This window comes from Patiria miniata, unplaced genomic scaffold (genome assembly GCF_015706575.1).
Source record: "Patiria miniata isolate m_02_andy unplaced genomic scaffold, ASM1570657v1 HiC_scaffold_3, whole genome shotgun sequence".
In the NCBI taxonomy this organism is placed as follows: domain Eukaryota; kingdom Metazoa; phylum Echinodermata; class Asteroidea; order Valvatida; family Asterinidae; genus Patiria; species Patiria miniata.
The window spans coordinates 43,105,597-43,124,722 of record NW_024037069.1 but is presented as its reverse complement, the minus strand read 5'-3'; the positions used below and the strand labels follow the sequence as shown (position 1 = coordinate 43,124,722).

At 41.6% G+C, this 19,126-nt stretch overlaps 1 protein-coding gene across 9 annotated transcripts in view; it reads left to right on the top strand.

Moving 5' to 3' along the window:
• The window catches only part of LOC119738270 (LLGL scribble cell polarity complex component 2-like), an 83,203-nt gene that overhangs the window by 42,927 nt on the left and 21,150 nt on the right, over window positions 1-19,126 (top strand). For 6 of the 9 annotated variants that reach the window (XM_038213100.1, XM_038213108.1, XM_038213102.1 and 3 more), the window contains exons 7-19: window positions 6,645-6,744; window positions 7,338-7,548; window positions 8,629-8,670; window positions 10,153-10,204; window positions 12,398-12,555; window positions 12,984-13,056; window positions 13,814-13,961; window positions 14,148-14,369; window positions 14,997-15,149; window positions 15,382-15,843; window positions 16,576-16,720; window positions 17,265-17,381; window positions 18,774-18,937. In XM_038213100.1, coding sequence (XP_038069028.1) covers window positions 6,645-6,744; window positions 7,338-7,548; window positions 8,629-8,670; window positions 10,153-10,204; window positions 12,398-12,555; window positions 12,984-13,056; window positions 13,814-13,961; window positions 14,148-14,369; window positions 14,997-15,149; window positions 15,382-15,843; window positions 16,576-16,720; window positions 17,265-17,381; window positions 18,774-18,937 — 2,047 coding nt within the window. The remainder of the gene's footprint in view (window positions 1-6,644; window positions 6,745-7,337; window positions 7,549-8,628; window positions 8,671-10,152; window positions 10,205-12,397; window positions 12,556-12,983; window positions 13,057-13,813; window positions 13,962-14,147; window positions 14,370-14,996; window positions 15,150-15,381; window positions 15,844-16,575; window positions 16,721-17,264; window positions 17,382-18,773; window positions 18,938-19,126) is intronic. The other 3 variants (XM_038213103.1, XM_038213106.1, XM_038213104.1) reach the window with 3 other exon arrangements.

Genomic DNA, 19,126 nt, shown 5'->3' with positions numbered 1-19,126 from the left:
GGATCTACAAGTTTATCTTCGTAATAATATAATTTCACAACATGTACATGTATGCAAGGGCTTTAGTCTTATTTGGCAAGTGCATTTGGAGTATCTTTTCTGTAGTTTATTTAGCTGATTGCTGTACATGTGCTCATAAGAACCATTATTCACAATAGTTGAACATGGGAATGTACATGCACATGATGTATAGTTCAGAGTTCTGGGTCCAAGTCCTAGTTCAGTCAGGTTTTTTTCCAAGTCCTAGTTCAGTCAGGTTTTTTTCCAAGTCCTAGTTCAGTCAGGTTTGTTTGAATGACCACAATCAGTAGCATTGTTTAATCGTGGGGAGAAACTTTAAGAAACTTTTGTTTCATTATTGTTTAGTTTTAATATCGCAAAAGAAAACAAAACGTGCTTTGTTTCGTACAGGTCATCAATTAAAATAAATGTCAGTGGTGAAGTAGCCACAAATAGACATTTTCCGCAGGCAAACCAACAAACATGTTGACGTTGAGTCTGCAGAAGCAGCCTTTTGACAAGCATTTAGATGTTTTCCTTGGGGCTTCGCTTGAGGGCCTTGTGCTTTTTGATGTCCTAGGCGTACTTCCTTGTTTTTCGGAGGGGTTGGTTGTTGGCCAAAGAGCTCGCTTTGAAATATCTGTATGAGGAGGGCTTCCACAGGAAACAGTCCTCTCTTGGAAGCAGACATGCACTTGTCCAAGTTTTGCATGTTTTTGACCATTTATGATCATATGTGTACTAGCAGTTTCATGTAATTGGCCCGTGCTGTCACAATTTGACCCCAAAAAGTGAAAGTTAATCTCAGGTTGGTTCTGGCATTGCAAGCCTACAACATGTAAATCACATTTGCCTGACAACCTTTCCTTTTCAAATGGAAAAAAACACTCGAGATTCTTCATGAAAGTAATGACTAACAACCGGTACTGTTAAACATTCAAGCTTACATGTATGTCCATGCAACAGTTGTTCATGTACATGTACCGTACCTGGGAGAATGTGTGTAAGAAACATACACAAACAAACTTTATGCATGCTTATTTTATCAAGTTACGCTGCATGTACATGTATGTAGATGTACATGTACGTGTAGATCATTCTGTACTATTACAACCTGTGCCATTCTGCATGAGTTGTTTCTCATGAATGGTACCATATGGTCAAAATTGCTATTACTTCACACCGTACAGTATGGGACTGGCACAAATTGCTTTTCATATAATTTATTCACCCTGACATCTCTCCACACGTGTTGTAAGATTTCTAGGTGATCAGACTTTCGCAATGTATGTATCTTGCCTATATGTGTAACATTCAAATCTGAAAGTTGCATTCCTCGTCCTCTTCAAAATATCTGAATTTTTTTTTATTAATAAATTTTCAACTTGTATGTTTCATTCCAACCCCTTCTGTTTTTTGGACGTCATATTTTCCCTTCTTTTTTGGACGTCTGCAAACCTCTAAAAGAGGGTTTTTGTTTTAGGCAGTGGGCACTAACAGAACCGATTTGCGAGTAGACTGGTTCCCGGTCCGTACAATTTCGATACTGATTTTGGGGCAGGAACCAGCCTACCCCACAATAACGGGTATTTTTGTCTGGCAGCCAATGATTGGAAATGGCGAGGTAATAATTTGATAACTAAACCTGGGCCACTTTTTTTTCGGTCGATGTCTCATTCAAAAGTGAATAATTTTTGTATTGCTTGAAAAATAGCAATTTAGATAAGGTATCTGTTTTTTGGGATGAAATTTGAAAATTGTACAGCGAATGCATCTTTAATTGAACCACGATTGTTGGGGGGGGGGGGAGGTGTTTAACAGATCTCTAATGAATGAATTGAAAAATATTGAATTCAGACGAACTAGCATTTTTAACGGCAACTCTGTACGTCAATATCATCCTTATTTTTTCTAATGAGCTTAACTAAAGAAAGATTAATTAAACAAATGGGATAAATGGTTGTCAAAATACACTGGCTTTGGGGTCTTTTTGTAATTTTTTTGAAAATTACATTTAGCTGCGGGGCATCTCCAGTGCTAAAAAAAACAAGCCGATTTTCTTTCCGTGTTTGCTATCCGAGATTGAGTTTCTAAAAGCAATTGCATCTCAATGTGCTGGCCAGGACAGGCAGTGTCTTTCTGGGCAAGACAAAACAGGTGAAATTGATGCCGGTGACAGATACTGCACTTGGAGCATCGATCCCTTTATTTGTCTTTCTTCAGACGGAGCTCTCACCAACCCTGTTGGAAAAAGAAAAGAAACTGGCACTCGCTCCTGCGAGACTTGTTTGCCTGCGAACAGCATCATTAATATTTCAGAGGGGAACGCTGGAGACATTCTTCGAGGAGTTATTCGGCGATCTGTTTGTTTTCTCTCTTGGACAAGAGTATCCATGTTGGTCTGAGCTTGTTGTGCCCTTCCAAAGCATCCATGGTGCATTTGAAGCCAAATTATGTCCCTAGTTGTTCGTCATTCTGTTTGGATTTTCAAAGCATGAAGGAGACATTTCTCTCAAGGCCCTGCCTAATGCAGACTTGGGCATATTGGCAAAGCATTTGGGGAGTGCTTGACTAAAAGCTTCAATTTATGTAATCTGAATTTTTTTTTTCATTTGTAATGTTCTCATACATCCCGTGCGGTTCTGTCAGGAATAAGGACAACATTTCCAAGGAATTGTGGAGACTGGAACGGCCAGTTTTTGTATGTTCAGCTTGAGGCTGAGGGCACTTATCCTAGAAACCGAAGCATTGGCCTGTCGCTCAGTTCTCTGATGGATGGACTTGAGACTGTGACTAAGTATAGGCTCATCTGGTGACCACCATTAAAAGCCATTACTTAGGTGGCCCCATGCCTGCGCAAGTTGTAAACACCTTATTGGTCATTGGGAGCATCAAGTGTTGGCAAACAAGTGTTTGCTAGTGAATATGGTACATGTACCGGTACATGTAGGCCTACATGTGCAATCCTAGTCACGGCTTATTAGGGTTGTGGGTTTACCATCCAGGCTTGATTGTGAATGTAAGATGTCTTTGCGACATTTACTTGGCAAAAATTTAAAACCAATGTCCTTTCATTTTTTCTGTCGTGTGAAAACAATTGTGATGTGATCAAGCTAAAATGAGTTGTTTGTTGGGCATTTTTATGTGGAGATGCAGGCCAAAATAGGGCCACTTCATCACATCACTTCATCACATCTCTTGGTGTTGCGACTTCCATAATTTTGGAACTAAAGATGGTATCAGCACGCGGTTTTCACAGCAGTAATGCTGAGATTGTGCTCTTTTGAAATCTGTAATAAAAAAAAAAATTGACAAGGGTCGACAAACGACTCATGTAGCTTGATCGCATCACAATTATTGATCTGACGGCTCTTAAGTTCAAAATGTGATTGCTGTTCTATTTAACTCTCCATATCCCTTGTTTCTTGTTTTAAGATGATACCCATGCTCTTCCAAAAATTGATTAATTTTTTCTCCTGAAAAATGGTCAAGTTGTATGTTTTGGTTCAATGAAAAAATCTACTGTATTGAGATTATGGGCATCTCCAACCCTCTGAGAAAGGGCTTTCACTTTGTGCACAAATTAACCTGCCCTGCGAGAGCCCAATTAATGTCTAGCTACCAATAATTTGAATTTCGTGAAGAAATAATTCAATAACTGCACGACGGTGGATTTTCTCCTTCGATGTCTCATTTAAAAGTGATTAATTTTTATATGGATAGAAAAACAGCCATTGGAAAAAAATCTTCTTTTTTTTTTCCCCGAGGTGAAACTCGAAAATAGCACGGGCAACGCATCTTTAACTTCCAAATTTAATTTGTCAATTTTGGCGCATTTATATTTACAATGTACATGCACCGGTAGGTAACTGATCTTTCTTTTTTTATAATTGAATGTATCTGGTGTTTAATTCACACGTCTTGTAACAAAATGTCCTCGCAGCAACAGGAGCAAATATTGTCTGTCTCCCTGGAGGAGCACCTGCCATGGTTGCCACGGTGATCAGAAGTCTCTCTTTTTTCATCCCTTGTCTGAAGGGCCAGACATTCTCAAACCGAGCGTCATCATATTAACAAACAAGCTCGAGTCACTCTACATGTAATCGGCATGTAGATTAGGGGTGGTGTCGATCTGACCATAAAGTCTCGTGGGCCACATGCAGTAGTGTATATTTTACTCGGTACCCTGCTCTGGTTACCAGCTTTTTGTCGACTAGGGAATTCGGTACATGCGGGGTGGGGAGGGACACGCACGAGTGGTGATGTCGTGTGGCTGAGTCATGCAGCATACTGGGCATGTGAATAGTGCTAAGGCAATTATAGATACATGTAACATGTTCATCAGTTGTTCATGTTTTGTGAATTGCACATGGATTTTTACAGCGCAGTCCTTCAGAGCTGTTGCTTGAAGTAATATTTTTCTCCCTTTTTATTATTAAAAAAATATCAATATTAACTCAGATCAGTAGACCTACCGGTAGGCCTACCATGCAAATTTGTCTCTCAATTTTTTTCGTATTCTATTTTTTTGGGTGTTTTTTTTTTTTCCATCCTCAAGATGTATGGATTAAGGGAAAATATAAACATCAATTGTTAACATTTTTACTGTGCTCGAGAAATAACTTGACACAGGCCTGTTAGAAAAAAAAAATCGCTGAATTCTATTGACTTCTACATATAAGTAAATTTTATCTTCACTGACCTATCTAAATACCTGTTGCCTGTAGGCTTCTTAAATTTTCCTTCGTTTCTTCATTCCACAGGTTTTCTTTATTTTTTTTTGCATTTCATTCTCATCATCATCCACCCACACTGAAACTCAAATGCATGAAACATCAACAAATCATAATATGCAAATCATTTTAATGCATTTTTTTCTATTAAAGTGCTGACTTTAAGCCAAAGCAAAAGTCTAACATTTCAGTCCCCTTCTGTATTACGACACTTGATACTAATGCTGAAGCGCTTGCCAAAAAATATATTTATCTAACCATTTGCCAAAACACAGCAACTCATATGTGTGGTAATATGAGCAACACAGCTGCATTTTCCCATATTTGTGTGGTAAAGATGCAAACACTTCAAAAGAAAGGAAGTTTTTAATGGCTAACAGTTTTCAAATAAACAGTAATTTATGTGAAGATAAATTTAAAAATAAGTACATGTATACCCTTTGCTAATGTACAATGTAGGTCCATTTTAAATAATATACACAAGTTATACGACTTGTTTATGTGTTAAAGGGCTATTCCACCATCACGGACATCACAAATGAGACTTTTTTGTACTTAAAGAGCTCAGTGAATAAACCTGAAAATGTATTTTTCAAATCTTATACATTCTTCACCAAGTAGGCCTAATGGTCAAGGAGATTACAGACTAGGAGTTTCGATCATACATGTATATCTATCTAATCATTAATTAGATATCATAATTAGCTAGCTCTTTCACGGACGTTACATTTTCTTCTAAAATGCTGGATTTGCCCCAAAACACTCTTTGGCATGGGCTTATCGGGTACCGTACATACTGATGTACATTGTCAACTAAGTTTTGAGCATGTTTACAGCATGTCACGCACTTTTCCAATGCAAATTAAACATCATTCCCTCAGTGTCAAAACTGACAAGAAACTTACACATACACGTACATACCAGCACCTTCAAGTCAACCATTTATTCTGACTGCATTTTTAAATTAAATTTCAGTTGGTAGGATATATAAATGGCACTACACAAATAAGATTAACAACAAGTTCTTGGTAACTGAAATTGGGAGAAAACATCAATGCTGGCCTGACTTTACACCTTAAAGGCTAACAGGAATTACTTTAATCAATATTGGGAAATTCTCTTCCTGGCAACAAATTAACAAATTGGCTTATCCATGACGTCAATGTGGCATTAACCCATCCTGTGTGCACTAGTAGTATGGGAGGGGCAAATGGCACCCCTCTTTGCCACATCGAGGGTGGGGAGATGGCTGGTAGCACTAAGCAGTTGTTGACTGTTGGTTGAGTTGTTCATGGTATTTTGTGTACCACGGGAAACAAAGAGCTACATGTATGGAAGCAAATGACACAAGCGGTGTACAAAATCCCATGAGCCTCATGAGGACACTCAATAATTGTTTTTGTTACATCATGGTATCAGTAACAGCGCTTTGAATTATTTGGAACTGACCAACCAGGACCCAATTTCGTGGCTCTGCTTACCATTTGCGAAAAATCCCTGCTTACTGTCACAGAAAATTCCGTGCTTAAAATAAGCGTATTTCACAAGTTAGCAAGGAATTTTGGCTTCTACGCATGCATACATCCCGTAACTAATGATTCTGTGCTTACAGGGTAAGCACAGAATTTTTTGGCTAGCGCAGTTGGCTTAAAATGGTGATGGTAAGTACGGAATTCTGTGGTAAGCAGAGCCATGAAATTAGGCCCTGCTTAGCTGTTGAGGCTGCAAATGCTCATGAACCACAACTCATATGTACTCATACCATGATCTAACAAACACTCTTTTAATCGGTGGATTTCTTTCTTTGTTTTCTGTCTTGTCTCCTGTCGTCTGTGTGTGTTCTTCCTCACACGCTTCACATTTTTTTCCAACCAACTACTTGGCTTGGTTTCTAACCCCGTCTCTAACCAGGTTACGTGATTCCTCCTCCTCCTTCAGCGTTCCCGATGACTACAAGGTCAACCCTGGCCCAGTGGAGGCCATTGCTCAGCACCCTACCGATGAAGAAAAGGTGAGAGACTGAATAAATAATACTGCTTCCTAAGTCAAGCAAATGTATAACATTCACAGCAAATTTCGTTTTGACTTAGGACTTTCTTCGGAAAGAAGTCCTAAGTTAAACCATCCTACTTTTTTAACCCTAACCTTCCCAAATTCTCCTAAATCCTCTTTGCAAAATTGAGATTTGGTAGGATTGAGACAATATAGCAAAAACGTGTTGCTGATTTTGGAGGATGCACTGTGTCAGGGTCTTGGGCCGCACCTTGAGTTGTTTATGCTCAGCCGTGCCTAGATTTTTGGCCTAGATTATACTTGAAATCCTCCGCACTTCTCCAGGATGTCACTGGCTCTGCCTCAACATATTGACAGTGATTGCTGGAGTATTTTGCAGGATTGAGGTTGTGGTCACCCCTCCAAGGACCACATTTACATGGAGGCAGTTGGAGGATTTTGCAGTATTGTGGTTACATCTTAGCAAAAGTGCCTGGGGAGTCGGGGTTAAAACATTCTCAAATGTCAATTTCTGTGTAGACTCCCAGAGTGTTTGACAATCTTGATTAACGATTTGTTTCCCTATATGCAAATGACTCTCCACTTTACCAGCTCCTGATTGGCTACAACCGGGGCCTGATCGTGGTCTGGCACCCCAAGGAACTGACGGCCGAGAAGACGTTTGTCAGTAACCAGCAGCTGGAGTCGCTGTGTTGGCATCGCGACGGCCTGCGCTTCACCAGCGCTCACAACGACGGCAGTCACTGTGTCTGGAATGTCTCGGAGTCCTCCCAGCCGGAGAAGGAGCCTGTTATTACCTATGGTACACGGAGCTAATTCATTAATCCTTATTAATCCAGATGATTCAATGGTGATCACAGTGAATTTAACATGAGGGCCTAAATAAGCCTCTGTACTGATGACGTCACGCTTTGTTCACGTGTGTGCTTTCCTATGGTGCTCAGTGGACCTTGGGCCCCCACAGGCTCCATAGGAAAGTGCACAGGAAACAAAGTGTGATGTCATCAGTACAGAGGCTTATTCAGAGAGTTACAATTGACTTACATGTATGGCTGGTTCATAGTTCTGTATTTTTAGCAAAGTGAATTCATTAGGGTAACGGTGATCGTCGTAGTAAAACTTTAATTGTTAACGTCATGAAATTGGCTACGCTTTCGCTGTTTCACTGTCGCGTGAAGTATGAACCAGGCTTTACGCTGGTTTCAGACTGTTGCACTAAGTTACACTGACCTCAGAGACACAACGTACCGAAAAATATCTGGAGCGACTCGGGTCGATTCAAGTAGATTTGAGTTTCAAACTGGAAAGCTTTCATTTTCCATTGACAAGGCTAGATTCATTAAAAAAAATTTGCAAAAGTCAGCTTTCAACACGTACTGTACTAACTGTTTTAACATTGAGTTCTTTAGTTTTACTTTGCTCACATCTTCAGAATAATTTGGTTCGGCTTGATTTCTGACATGCCAATCTGAAGCCGGTGTCAGTAGTGACAAAACTTATAGACTACTCCGGTGACAGCCATTTTCTGAGGTGGAACCAGGCTCGTGCGAGTTGTGCTCATGTAGTACGCACATTCTTCGTGCTACTTTGACCAAAAGAGTTACCAAAATGTGCGCGCCTTGTCCTGAAGAACGCGCGCGTGAGCGTGGCACCACCGCAGTAGCGGCTTCTAATTCTGGTCGCCGGATTCTGCTATACTCTTCGTTCTGTTTCAAAACCATTTATTCTGTTCATTAATTTGTCCCCACCTCATGTTTTAACCATGTTCTCTTTGTCACACCCCTCGTCTTCAAGTTGAATCTCCCGAATCACCCTTTTTTTGTTACCACTTTGTGTTTCTTTTCCCCACTATTTGATGTTCCTCCCACCACCTGCCCATCAGGGACCAAGAATAGTCCAATTATAGATGGGGAAGAATTGAATGGTAAGACAATGACCCTCCAAAAACAAAAGAAAAATCAAATAAAAAAAAGCGAAAAGAAAAGATAAATCTTTTGACTGTTTTTGCACACAGACAGGGTGGCAGTTTGCATGCAAGACCCCATAGTCACATTTTAAATTTTTTTTCTACATTTCAGAAGTATTTTGCATAAGTTTTTTTTTGGACAGATCCTCCATGCACTTAGCACCATTTCCTCTCCCATCTATAATGTGCACCTGTTGTCTTCCAAGCTAGCTGAGAAATAACTTTCATCCAGAAATCCCACCAACTTCACTTAATCATGCCTGTACACTATTAAACTAACCAAAGCATCGACATTGTTTAGCAATCCTTTCATTTAATTAAAAAGAAAGTAACAACAATCAATCTGCAAAAAACTTTCATCTTGTGCAAAATTGGAAAAGATTTTGTAGAATGTTAAATGCATTAGAAAGATTTAACATGGTTTGCATGCAGCAATTAACATGAGTTAACAAAAGTTGGCATTGAAAGGAATACATTGAAAGGAAAAGGCAATTCCTACCATTTTGAAATAGGCTGCGGTTTATTCTAGTACAAATTGAATGTGCATATGTTGCAAGCATGATGATAGCATTGGTAAGAACTGGAACTCAAGTGTATTCATTTATTAATATTAACCGGGCAGAAATTTGTGAGAGATTTTTTAGTTTAGCTGCTTCCATGTCACTTTTCCCTGATGGTGCAGAGAAAGCCAACATGCAGTATGCAGTACATGTACCGGTATGCCTATAATTGAAGGTACCAGGTACCGTAATATGCAATATTTGCAAACATCAAAAAACAAACGACCCAATTTTTATGAAATACCTTACTTGACTGTAAGTGAATAATAGTCTCAAGCATCCTGTGAAATCATGGCACCTGGTGTGCTGTCATTTTCAAGAAAAGTGGAGTTTTTGTATCAAAACTGACTTTCAAATACTGCCCCCACAGTGCTGAATTTAGTTAGTCCGCATTTTGTTTGCAATCGGTTACATATATATCCATGAACGGGTGAAGGCCAGCTAGTCTGGTTCCCTGACCTGACAATTCCCAACTCTATTGATTGCTTTGTTTGATCTGAAGTAGGGTCAGGGACCCAGACTACAAGAACAGTATTTTTTTTGGTACTTTTTCCAGCATCTTTGAACACAAAACTTTAACCAAGTCCAGTGTAACAATATTTGCTATAAAACACTAACTCCCAAATTCATCCATTTCTGAAAATTACAGCAAAAGCAAACGTTATATATTTCCTACTATTCGGAGAGATTTTAGCACATATCACAGATAATTTAGCGGAGATATTTTTCTACCTATCAAAATTCCACACAGACAAAATTCCAGTCTGATTTTTGAGTCAAAATGACATGCTTGCTAAATTCTTGATATTTTCAGATTCTTCAAAATGTATATATATTTTTAAAAAGCACTTTTGTTTGGTTCTCATTTCTCTTGTTGCAGGACCATTCCCTTGCAAGGCCATCAACAAGCTGAAATACCTGACTACCAAGAGGTGAGAGGTCACAAGGGGTCATCTGGGGTCATCTGGGGTCACTGTTTCCACCACATGCTCAAATAAAGTCAGATCGAAAACGTGCCTAGTATCTTTATCTCTTGGAGTGCAAAACTAACTTTTAAGAAAATCCAAGTGTTCTGTGCCTGTAGTTTCCTTCATAAGTGGATGGCAGTTTGTTAAACATTGAAAATAGAGATGGACATTAGACCCTGCCTTCCTGCCTGCCAATCCAACCGTGCACATTGACCAGTTATACCACGACTGTTGCTCAGGTGACCATGATAGTTCGGTCAAACTTCGTCACAATCACTGTAACAAATGCTCTCAAACCAAACATGAGAAGGCTTATGACCAAATCTAGAATAGCCCATACGAAGATGAAGGACGCATAGCCTCTAATTACATTCCCAGATGATTTTAAACCTGCAACCAACTGGCCCTGTTCCATCAATGCAAAATTGACTTTTGGGCCCTACCAAGTGTCAAAGAACATGTGTGTTATGGCGAGGGGAAAACCCCTTTAGAACAAGTAGCAGGAAGCACTTCAAGTACCCTGGGGAGACCAACAGGGAAACAAAGTATTGGTGGTCGTTGAGTTATTGAATTTCCTGTCGAATTGCTACTGGCACTTTCCTCATTCTCTGGTTTTGTAAACTAGTGTTAGCGCCTTCTCTCTTTTTGTTTTGAAACTACTCAATTTTATTACCAAATTTATAATGTTTCGAAGCTAGAGTTGTTTGTTTTTTCTTCTGAAATCAGAGCTATTAAAAGCTAAGCATGGAAAGTTTTCTATTTTATAATTCCTTTTATAAAAATGCAACACATATCGTCATGATTTCCTTATTGTTACACACATTTTCACATGTTGAATTGCATACATGTGCACAAAGGGATTGTTGTTTTAAACCAATCGAAAGTGAAAAGGTTTTTGGAACTTTATCAGCATTTTCTTTCATTTAGTAATTATTACTAGATAATTTATGGGAGAATTTTTTTATAAAACGGTTTCATGATTTCAGTTTATATTTTTTGATTTATTTTTAATCCTCGGCTTGCAATCTGTGGGAAAGTGTTCCCATCCACTGAAATGGCCAAAGAGATTTGGGGGTTTGGGAGCAAAATTTAGCGCAACTCTTCCAGATTTTTTTTTCAAAATCCACTGGGCAGGTTTAGAGGGTTTGGGAGTACAGCCCAGCAACTATTGCTTTTGATGCTCTTCTTAGTTAAAAGTGGAGAAAAACACCTCAGAGGATTGAGGAAAGTTTCGAGTACAAATCGTCGGAAGTTTAAGTATTGAGATAGATGGGTAGATAATGGTTTATTTGATTTCTACCGGTTTGCCGCCAGCGGTGGAATTGTAGATTAACATAAGAAGGGAGGGGCTGGGGGAAATAGGACTCGGGATAAATGGTGTTAAAATTAACAATAAACAATAAACATTTATATAAAATCAAGCAAAAGTTGAGTAGAAATAATCATTTCCAACTCTAACCAAATTACCTGATATAAATAGCACATACAGAGAATACAGCCACACTCCAAACGAATTGATCTACTACATCAAAAAAAAAGACCAACACTCAACTAAATGCGTGCCAAGAAAAAAAACCACCATTTTGAAAACGGGGTTGGTACCGTAGGAAGAAAAAAGAGTGAAATTTGAGCAGGGGAGGGAGGAGTTACAGGGTTGTTGAGTTTGTTTCTGCATTCAATAGAGGACAATAGGGTCCCTAATTCCCGAGAGGTCCCCAATTTGGCGGTGTGCATAAAACATATGGGAGGTCCTCCTAAAAAGTTAATTCCTGAGAGGTCCTCAATGTGGATTGGTGTACTAAACATATGGGATGTCTTCCTCAAAAGTGAATTCCCGAGAGGTCCTCAATTTGGATTTGTGTACAAAACATGTGAGGTCTTCCTAAAAAGTTAGTATTACAAACAAAAGAGGGACAATAGGGGGTCCCCGATTGCAGGCAAATACACACTTGTCTGGAAAGGGTGGTGAAAGGAGGATGACATGCTTGTTGAGAGGGTATAGAAAGGGGATGGGTTGTGATATTAATGTGATTGGAGGGGATTTGGGAGCAGGGTTTAGTTGGACCATTTATTAAAACACTGAATTATTGCACAATACAGTGATTCATATCATCCATCTTGCTAAAAACTGATCTAAATTTGTGTTTGTACCCACAGCGACCCCTTCATGATCTTCTCCGGCGGTATGCCGCGGGCCAGCTACGGTGATCGCCACTGCGTGACCGTCATGCAGGGCAATAATAAGCACGTCGTCTTGGACTTCACCTCTAAAGTCATTGACTTCTTCACCATGTCGGATGTGGACTCTGTCTATGGTAAGAGGGCCAAACGTTTATATTTAATATGGCTATGAGGGGGATAGAAGAATATATTGCACAAGCTATGACAATTCTGGACTTGCGGAATATTGTTGTAGAGTGCAATTTATTATATTGGTGTTGGATTGAGAGCAAGGGTGGATCCAGAACACAATATTTGGGAGGCCAACAAAAAAAATGTGGTCCCCCTTAAAGTGGGTCCCAAAAATTACGACGTGGGGTTCAGGGCCTGCTTAAGGGCCCCGAAACATTTTTGGATTCTAGATGCTCTTTGGTGCGATCTGAGGCAATTTCTGACCAAAATTGTGCTAATGGTGTCCAATACCGTCAATAGAATATCTCGGACAATTACCGTAGCTATCCCAGTCATCAATCCCTGGTTGGGTTATTGACTTGTATGATTGATTGTTCTTATTTTTCTGCAGAGTTTGATGAGCCCCACACTCTGGTTGTCCTGGCTGAGGAGGAGATTGTCTTCATTGATCTGCAGACAGAAGGGTAAGTCAAGGAACTTGTAGCCTTGGTCAAGGTGTTTGATGAAAGTGTCTGATGATCGTTGGTCGGCCAGTAGCTGTGCACTATGCGCTCACACGTACTGTACGAAGTGAGAACAACGACCTGACGCTGCTAGGCTACAATATGCAAATCAGTTGGTGTTGAAGGAATGCCTTGGAACACCGTGCGTCTTGGCTTATGTTTTTCTTTATCTTGTCGCTAGAATTCCAGTGACGACAAAGAGGAGTTTTTGATTCAGTACTTGGTCATGGGGACTCATATTGTACATGGACACTAAGGATTCTGTGCTTGCAGTATTAGCATAGAGTTTTACTGCTAGAGATGTTAGCACCAAATTGGATTGTAAGGGCGGAATTCTGTGGTTAGCAGAGCCAGGGAATTGTGTCCAGTTTTAACCACAGCTCTTTTGAAGTTGTGGCTGCTAATGTGTTTTTGCTCAACAATTACATGACATTCACTCCAGGCTTCAGCCGAATGTTGACCCCCACTTGGTAAGATCCGACTCAACATATCTCAGTCGGTGTCCGAACTACTTGGCAAACTCTTGGTGGCGCACTGCATTGTGAATCGCCCGAATTTAGACACGACTTTAGTCTAAGTCATTTCCCACGGAAATATACAATATACCTTACTTTTGTCTTTTGACCTTTCATCTAAGTTTCAGACTATTTGTTTTTAAATGACAAGTACATGTATCATGCCTATTTTTTCAATTTGTCTTAAAATTCCTACATTGCAGTTGGCCAGTCTTCAACCTTCCCTACCTGTCCTCCTTGCATGCTTCGGCAATCACCTGTCAGCAACACGTCAGCAACGTCCCCTCGGAGCTGTGGGACAAGATCACTGCAGCAGGGGAGCAACAGATGGCTAGTACCACCTCCCAGAGGGTAAGGAATGGCTAAGACACGTCTTAAGAAGGGTGACTCGTCTTAACTTGCTACGCATCTTGGGATCGATTTCACCAAATTTAAGATGTCCTAATATCCTTAGCCCACAAAAGTGGCCAAGGAAAAAAATCCAGGGACATGATTGTACCGTAATAAAATTGACGCCTGTTTTGTCTTGTCCTCCAGGAGTGGCCAATGAACGGCGGTAAGAACCTGGCCGAGCTGCCCACGCCCCACGACCTCCTGATGACGGGTCACGAGGACGGCACCGTCCGCTTCTGGGATGCCTCCACCGTCTCCCTGAGGTTCCTGTACAAGCTGAGCACTGCCCAGGCCTTCCTGACGGACGCTGAACACGCTGATGCCGGGGCTGGGGAGACTGAGGGAGAGTGGCCTCCATTCCGTAAGGTAAGAAAATAAGTCCTAATACCAATGGGCTCCGTGCACAAGAACCCTCAATGGTAATAATAGCAATAATAATAATGGGTATTTATAGAGTGCATGTATTCACATTTTTGTGCTGAAGGCGCTACATCATTATTACCCCCCTGCTCCTTGGGCCATTGAAACATTCCAAATACCATCTCAGCTCCCTGGGGAGTATACAGCTCGATGCTGCCATTTCGGGGCAAAGCAGCTTAAATCAACCACAATAACCATCTCCACCCTCACAGGTACCCATTTACTCCTGGGTGGAGAGAAGCAATGAGTGACAAAGTGACTTGCCCAAGGGCACATGTACCATAGCTGCGTTTGCCCTTGGTAAGAAAGGGAGATTTAGGGAGACCACCTGGAGAGATATTTGAACGCATTTCCGTCAACGCCTGACGCTCACGGAAACACGCCATGACTTTGTGCACATTCAGAATAAACTTAGTTGAGTGCACTTTGTGCCATACATGTGCAGACCAGTACATTTGACCACAAATCCTCGAGGAATCAGTTTTGATTTTGACTTGGCTCATAAATGTAGCTCCTGTACAGAAGTGCCTACAAGTCTATCAGACTCATCGGGCAATTATTTTGTTCCTCCAGGTTGGCAACTTTGATCCCTTCAGTGACGACCCACGTCTAGGAGTCCAGAAGATTGCCCTGTGCCCCATCAGCGGCACCCTGTTGGTGGGTGGAACCGCCGGCCAGGTCATTGTGCTCAACATTGGAACCGAGGAAGTGGAGAAGAATGTCGAGGTAAGAAACTTTATGAAGAACTCTGACTTACCAAGCTAGCATATTAGAGAGATTTCACAAGCGAATGGATGGGTCATAAGTTTGTGCGGTCTTGTGACGTCATATGCAACTTGCTACCCACTGCGCATGCAAACCTATGATGTCCGGCCCACCAAAAACTGCCAAAAAGACTGAGTTGTGGAAACCACCACAGAATAACCACCAAATAACATTTTAATGTTTTTCTTTACAGAGTTTCCCAATTCAGATTGTCGGGGAGCAAGACAAGTTTGTCTGGAAGGGCCACGAGTCCCTGGCCGTCAAGGAAGACCCTCTCAAGTTTGCTCCCGGCTTCCAGCCCTTCATGGTGGTCCAGGCCCAGCCGCCGGCCTCCATCACGGCCCTGGCGCTCCAGAGCAGCTGGGGGCTGACCACGCTGGGCACCAGCCACGGCTTCGCCCTGTTTGACAACACCCAGAAGAAGCTGATCACGGCCCACTGCACCCTGAACCCCAATGATCTGTCCTCCACCGGCCAGCCCATGACTCGTAAGCGCTCCATGGCCAAGTCGCTGCGGGCGTCCATCCGGAGGTTGAGGAAGCGACGACAGCATAGCGGCCCCGCCGCCGGAGGATCGCCTAAGAAGGAGAAGGCTGAGGGCGGAGCTAGTGCATCTGGAGAGGGTGTGCAAACCACAGACATTGATGCTGATAAGGTAGATACCACTTTGGCAATAACAGATTAATACTGAAAGATTGAGAGAAAATTTGTACAGTGACGCAGATACGGGTGGAATATTTGAAGGGAAATGACAACGCATATAATATACCTTAAGACAAAAACAGACATAACCACAGGCACTGATGTTGATATTGTTGATATTAAATAAGTGGAAAAGGTGAAAAAATATTCGAAGTGAAAATAACTGAATGTAGATTATGCAGAGAGCTAGGCAAAAACAGCAAATTGAAACCAAAAATGATGCGGATACAGTAGATAAAAGTTTTTTTAAAAAAACATCGAATTTTGATGAGGGTGGAAAATCAATCACAAGTCAAATTACAAGTACAAGTCAGCTCACCAAGACCAGTGAATTCACAATTTCAAAGGAATGTTTTTGACAGTGTTCAGATGGATGGCTTGACACTGGCCTTGAGACTGAATGAATAGTGATTGACTTGTGAGGACCTGGGATGTGGTCGAGTCCATCACAAGCCCATCATGAGTCCAGTCACAAGTCCATGAACAAGTCCAGTCACAAGTAACAGTGGATGAACAATAACAAAGGAATGCCTTTGTCAAAGCTTATTTTAATAGCTTGTGATTTGAATTTGGACTGGGGGGACTTGTGATGGACCTGTGAGGACTTGTGATGGACCTGTGAGGACTTGTGATGGACTTGTGACGTCTTGACTACATCTTTGTGTTTTTCCTCTTTGTCCATCAGCCTGAGGGCAAGGAGGACAGTGGTGCCAAGGCCAGCCCAACCCGTGAGATGGCCCAGGTGGAGCGTAAGATTGAAGCCAGGGGGGATGACACCAAGACTAGCATGGTCCGATATCTCTACTTTGCCAACACCTTCGTCAATGACAGTAAGTCGCACTCATCTCTCAGATGTCATCTGATCTTGTCATTTTCTGCATAGAGCTAGTTGACGGGTATCGACTCAAACTAGTATTATGGACCGATCCATTAGGCCCAGCCAACTGCATGGAGCACTGTGGTCCAATGGTTGTGGTGTTCGGCTCAGGTACGTGGGTTCAAACCCTGACAGGGAACATGGTGCTTGTGTTCTTGGGCAATACACTTTACTACAATTGCCTCTCTCCGCCCACGAGTATAAATGGGTACCTGTGAAGGTAGAGACCTGAATGCGATGATCTCGAGTTGCTGCAAAAACTGTTCTCACAGCCTGATGAACAGGGGTAATAAATGTGAAGCACTCTGAGACCTTTCGAATAAAGCACTACGTCAGCATCAAATTATCATTTATGAATGTTTCTGCTGCAGGAAATGCACGCAACTACAGTGACCGTTGAAAAGTGAGCACAGCATTACACATTGCTTTACTGTTTGTCAAGTTAGCTGCAAGACAAGATAACACTCATAATTTTGATTGTTGTTTTATTCTTCCAGGTCAAGTGGCGACTCCATCTCTGTGGTGTGGCACCAACGCCGGTGCTGTCATCATCTACGTCCTCAGCATCCCAGGAGCTGACAAGAGAGACACGGACGCTGTGGATGCTATCATAAGTAAGTCTTCATGTCTTGACTTTCATGTTGGTCCACAGACTGGAGACTGGCTTAAAGGGAAAATACAACATTTGCAAACATCAAAAAATAAAACTACCAAATCATTTTAAAATACCTTGCTGGACTGTTAGTGAATGACAGTGTAAAGTATCCTGTAAAATCATGGCACCTGGTATACTGTCATTTTCAAGAAAAGTGGTATTTTTGTATCAATTTCCAACGCTGATCGGCCGATCAGCGTTGGAAACAACTGGCTTTTTTTCAAATACTGGCCCCAATTGACCATCGCACTTGTTTGCAATCGATTACAAACCTATAAACGGGTACGAGCCAGCTAGACTGGTTCCCTGACCTTACAATTCCCCAATGTATGTAAACTGCTCTGTTTCTTCTTATATGGAGTCAGGGAACCATACTACAGGCAAATGATTGTTTTTCTTGGTTTTATAGCATTTTCGAACCCAAAACCTCAAAAAAGTCAGTGTAACTATATTTGCTATATATTTCCAACCCCCCAATTCCATCCATTTCTGAAAATTACAGCAAAAGCAAATGATGTATATTCCCTTTAAAGAGTCTTTCCATTAGTGCATTTTTAGTTTGGCCGTGTCTGTTGGAACTACAGATATGCAATGGATCCGAAACAGACTGACACAAACACACTCAAGGAAAAGCAGTTTAACAATATTTCTTAATCCAATTTAACTGATCAGTTTCACACACCGTTTAAATACTCCATACATTTAGTAAATCTACGTCTGTGGAGATATGACCTTCTAAAGGACAGACCCTAGCATGAATGAGATCTCTAGATGCTGTCTTCCAGTCTGTAAGGAGTTGATAAACCAGTACTTTAAAAAGTTGAATCTGCCACCTTGTTCTACCCCTTTCTGGCATGAGTGGCTAGCACGTAAAGTTGTGCCTTATACCTATGTGGCCCGGGTTCGATTCCCGACTCGGACCATATGTGAGTAGAGTTGTGCGTTGATTCTCTCCTGCGCCACAAGGGTTTTTCTCCGGGCTCTCCAGTTTTCCTCCCTCTGCAAAAATCAACACTTTTGATCTGACTGCGCTCCGTGGTCAGACATGGGTCGAATGGCGGCTGCCTAAGGCACCTTTACATGCCTTCAGCTCGACCACGTTGTAGCCACGTCCTTCGCAATTCAGCTTCTCGGCTTCGAGTAAGGATGATTAGCCTCCCGAATTATGTATTTATTCTACACCTTTCCATGGTGTTCAAGGAACATGTCTGGGTACGGGATCATGAAAGGAGTGACACTCAAGTGTGTTTTGCACTTTTACGTCTAAGGATGTTGTTTCTCTGCTCATACCCAGCCTTAGATTGTCTGATTTTTGACTACTTTGTCTGAAAATTGTCTTCCTTCTTCTCAGGTAAGGAGATCAGGTTGAAGCACGCTGCTCCCGTGGTGTCCCTAGTCATCGTGGACAGCGATTCCTACCCCTTGCCAGATCCCATTGACGTACAGAATGAGCGCGCTAAGCCGCCCAACATGAGCGGCCACAGCCTCATCGTCTGCTCCGAGGAACAGTTCAAGGTGGGTTTGAACTCCAAGTAGGAACAGCGGATGCAGGGATGTAGTCGAGTCCATCACAAGTAAATCCCAAGTCCTGTCACAAGTAATAGTGGATGAATAATAACAAAGGAATGCCTTTGTCAAAGCTCATTTGAAGAGCTTGTGAGTTGAATTGGGACTGGAGGACTTGTGATGGACTTTTGATAGACT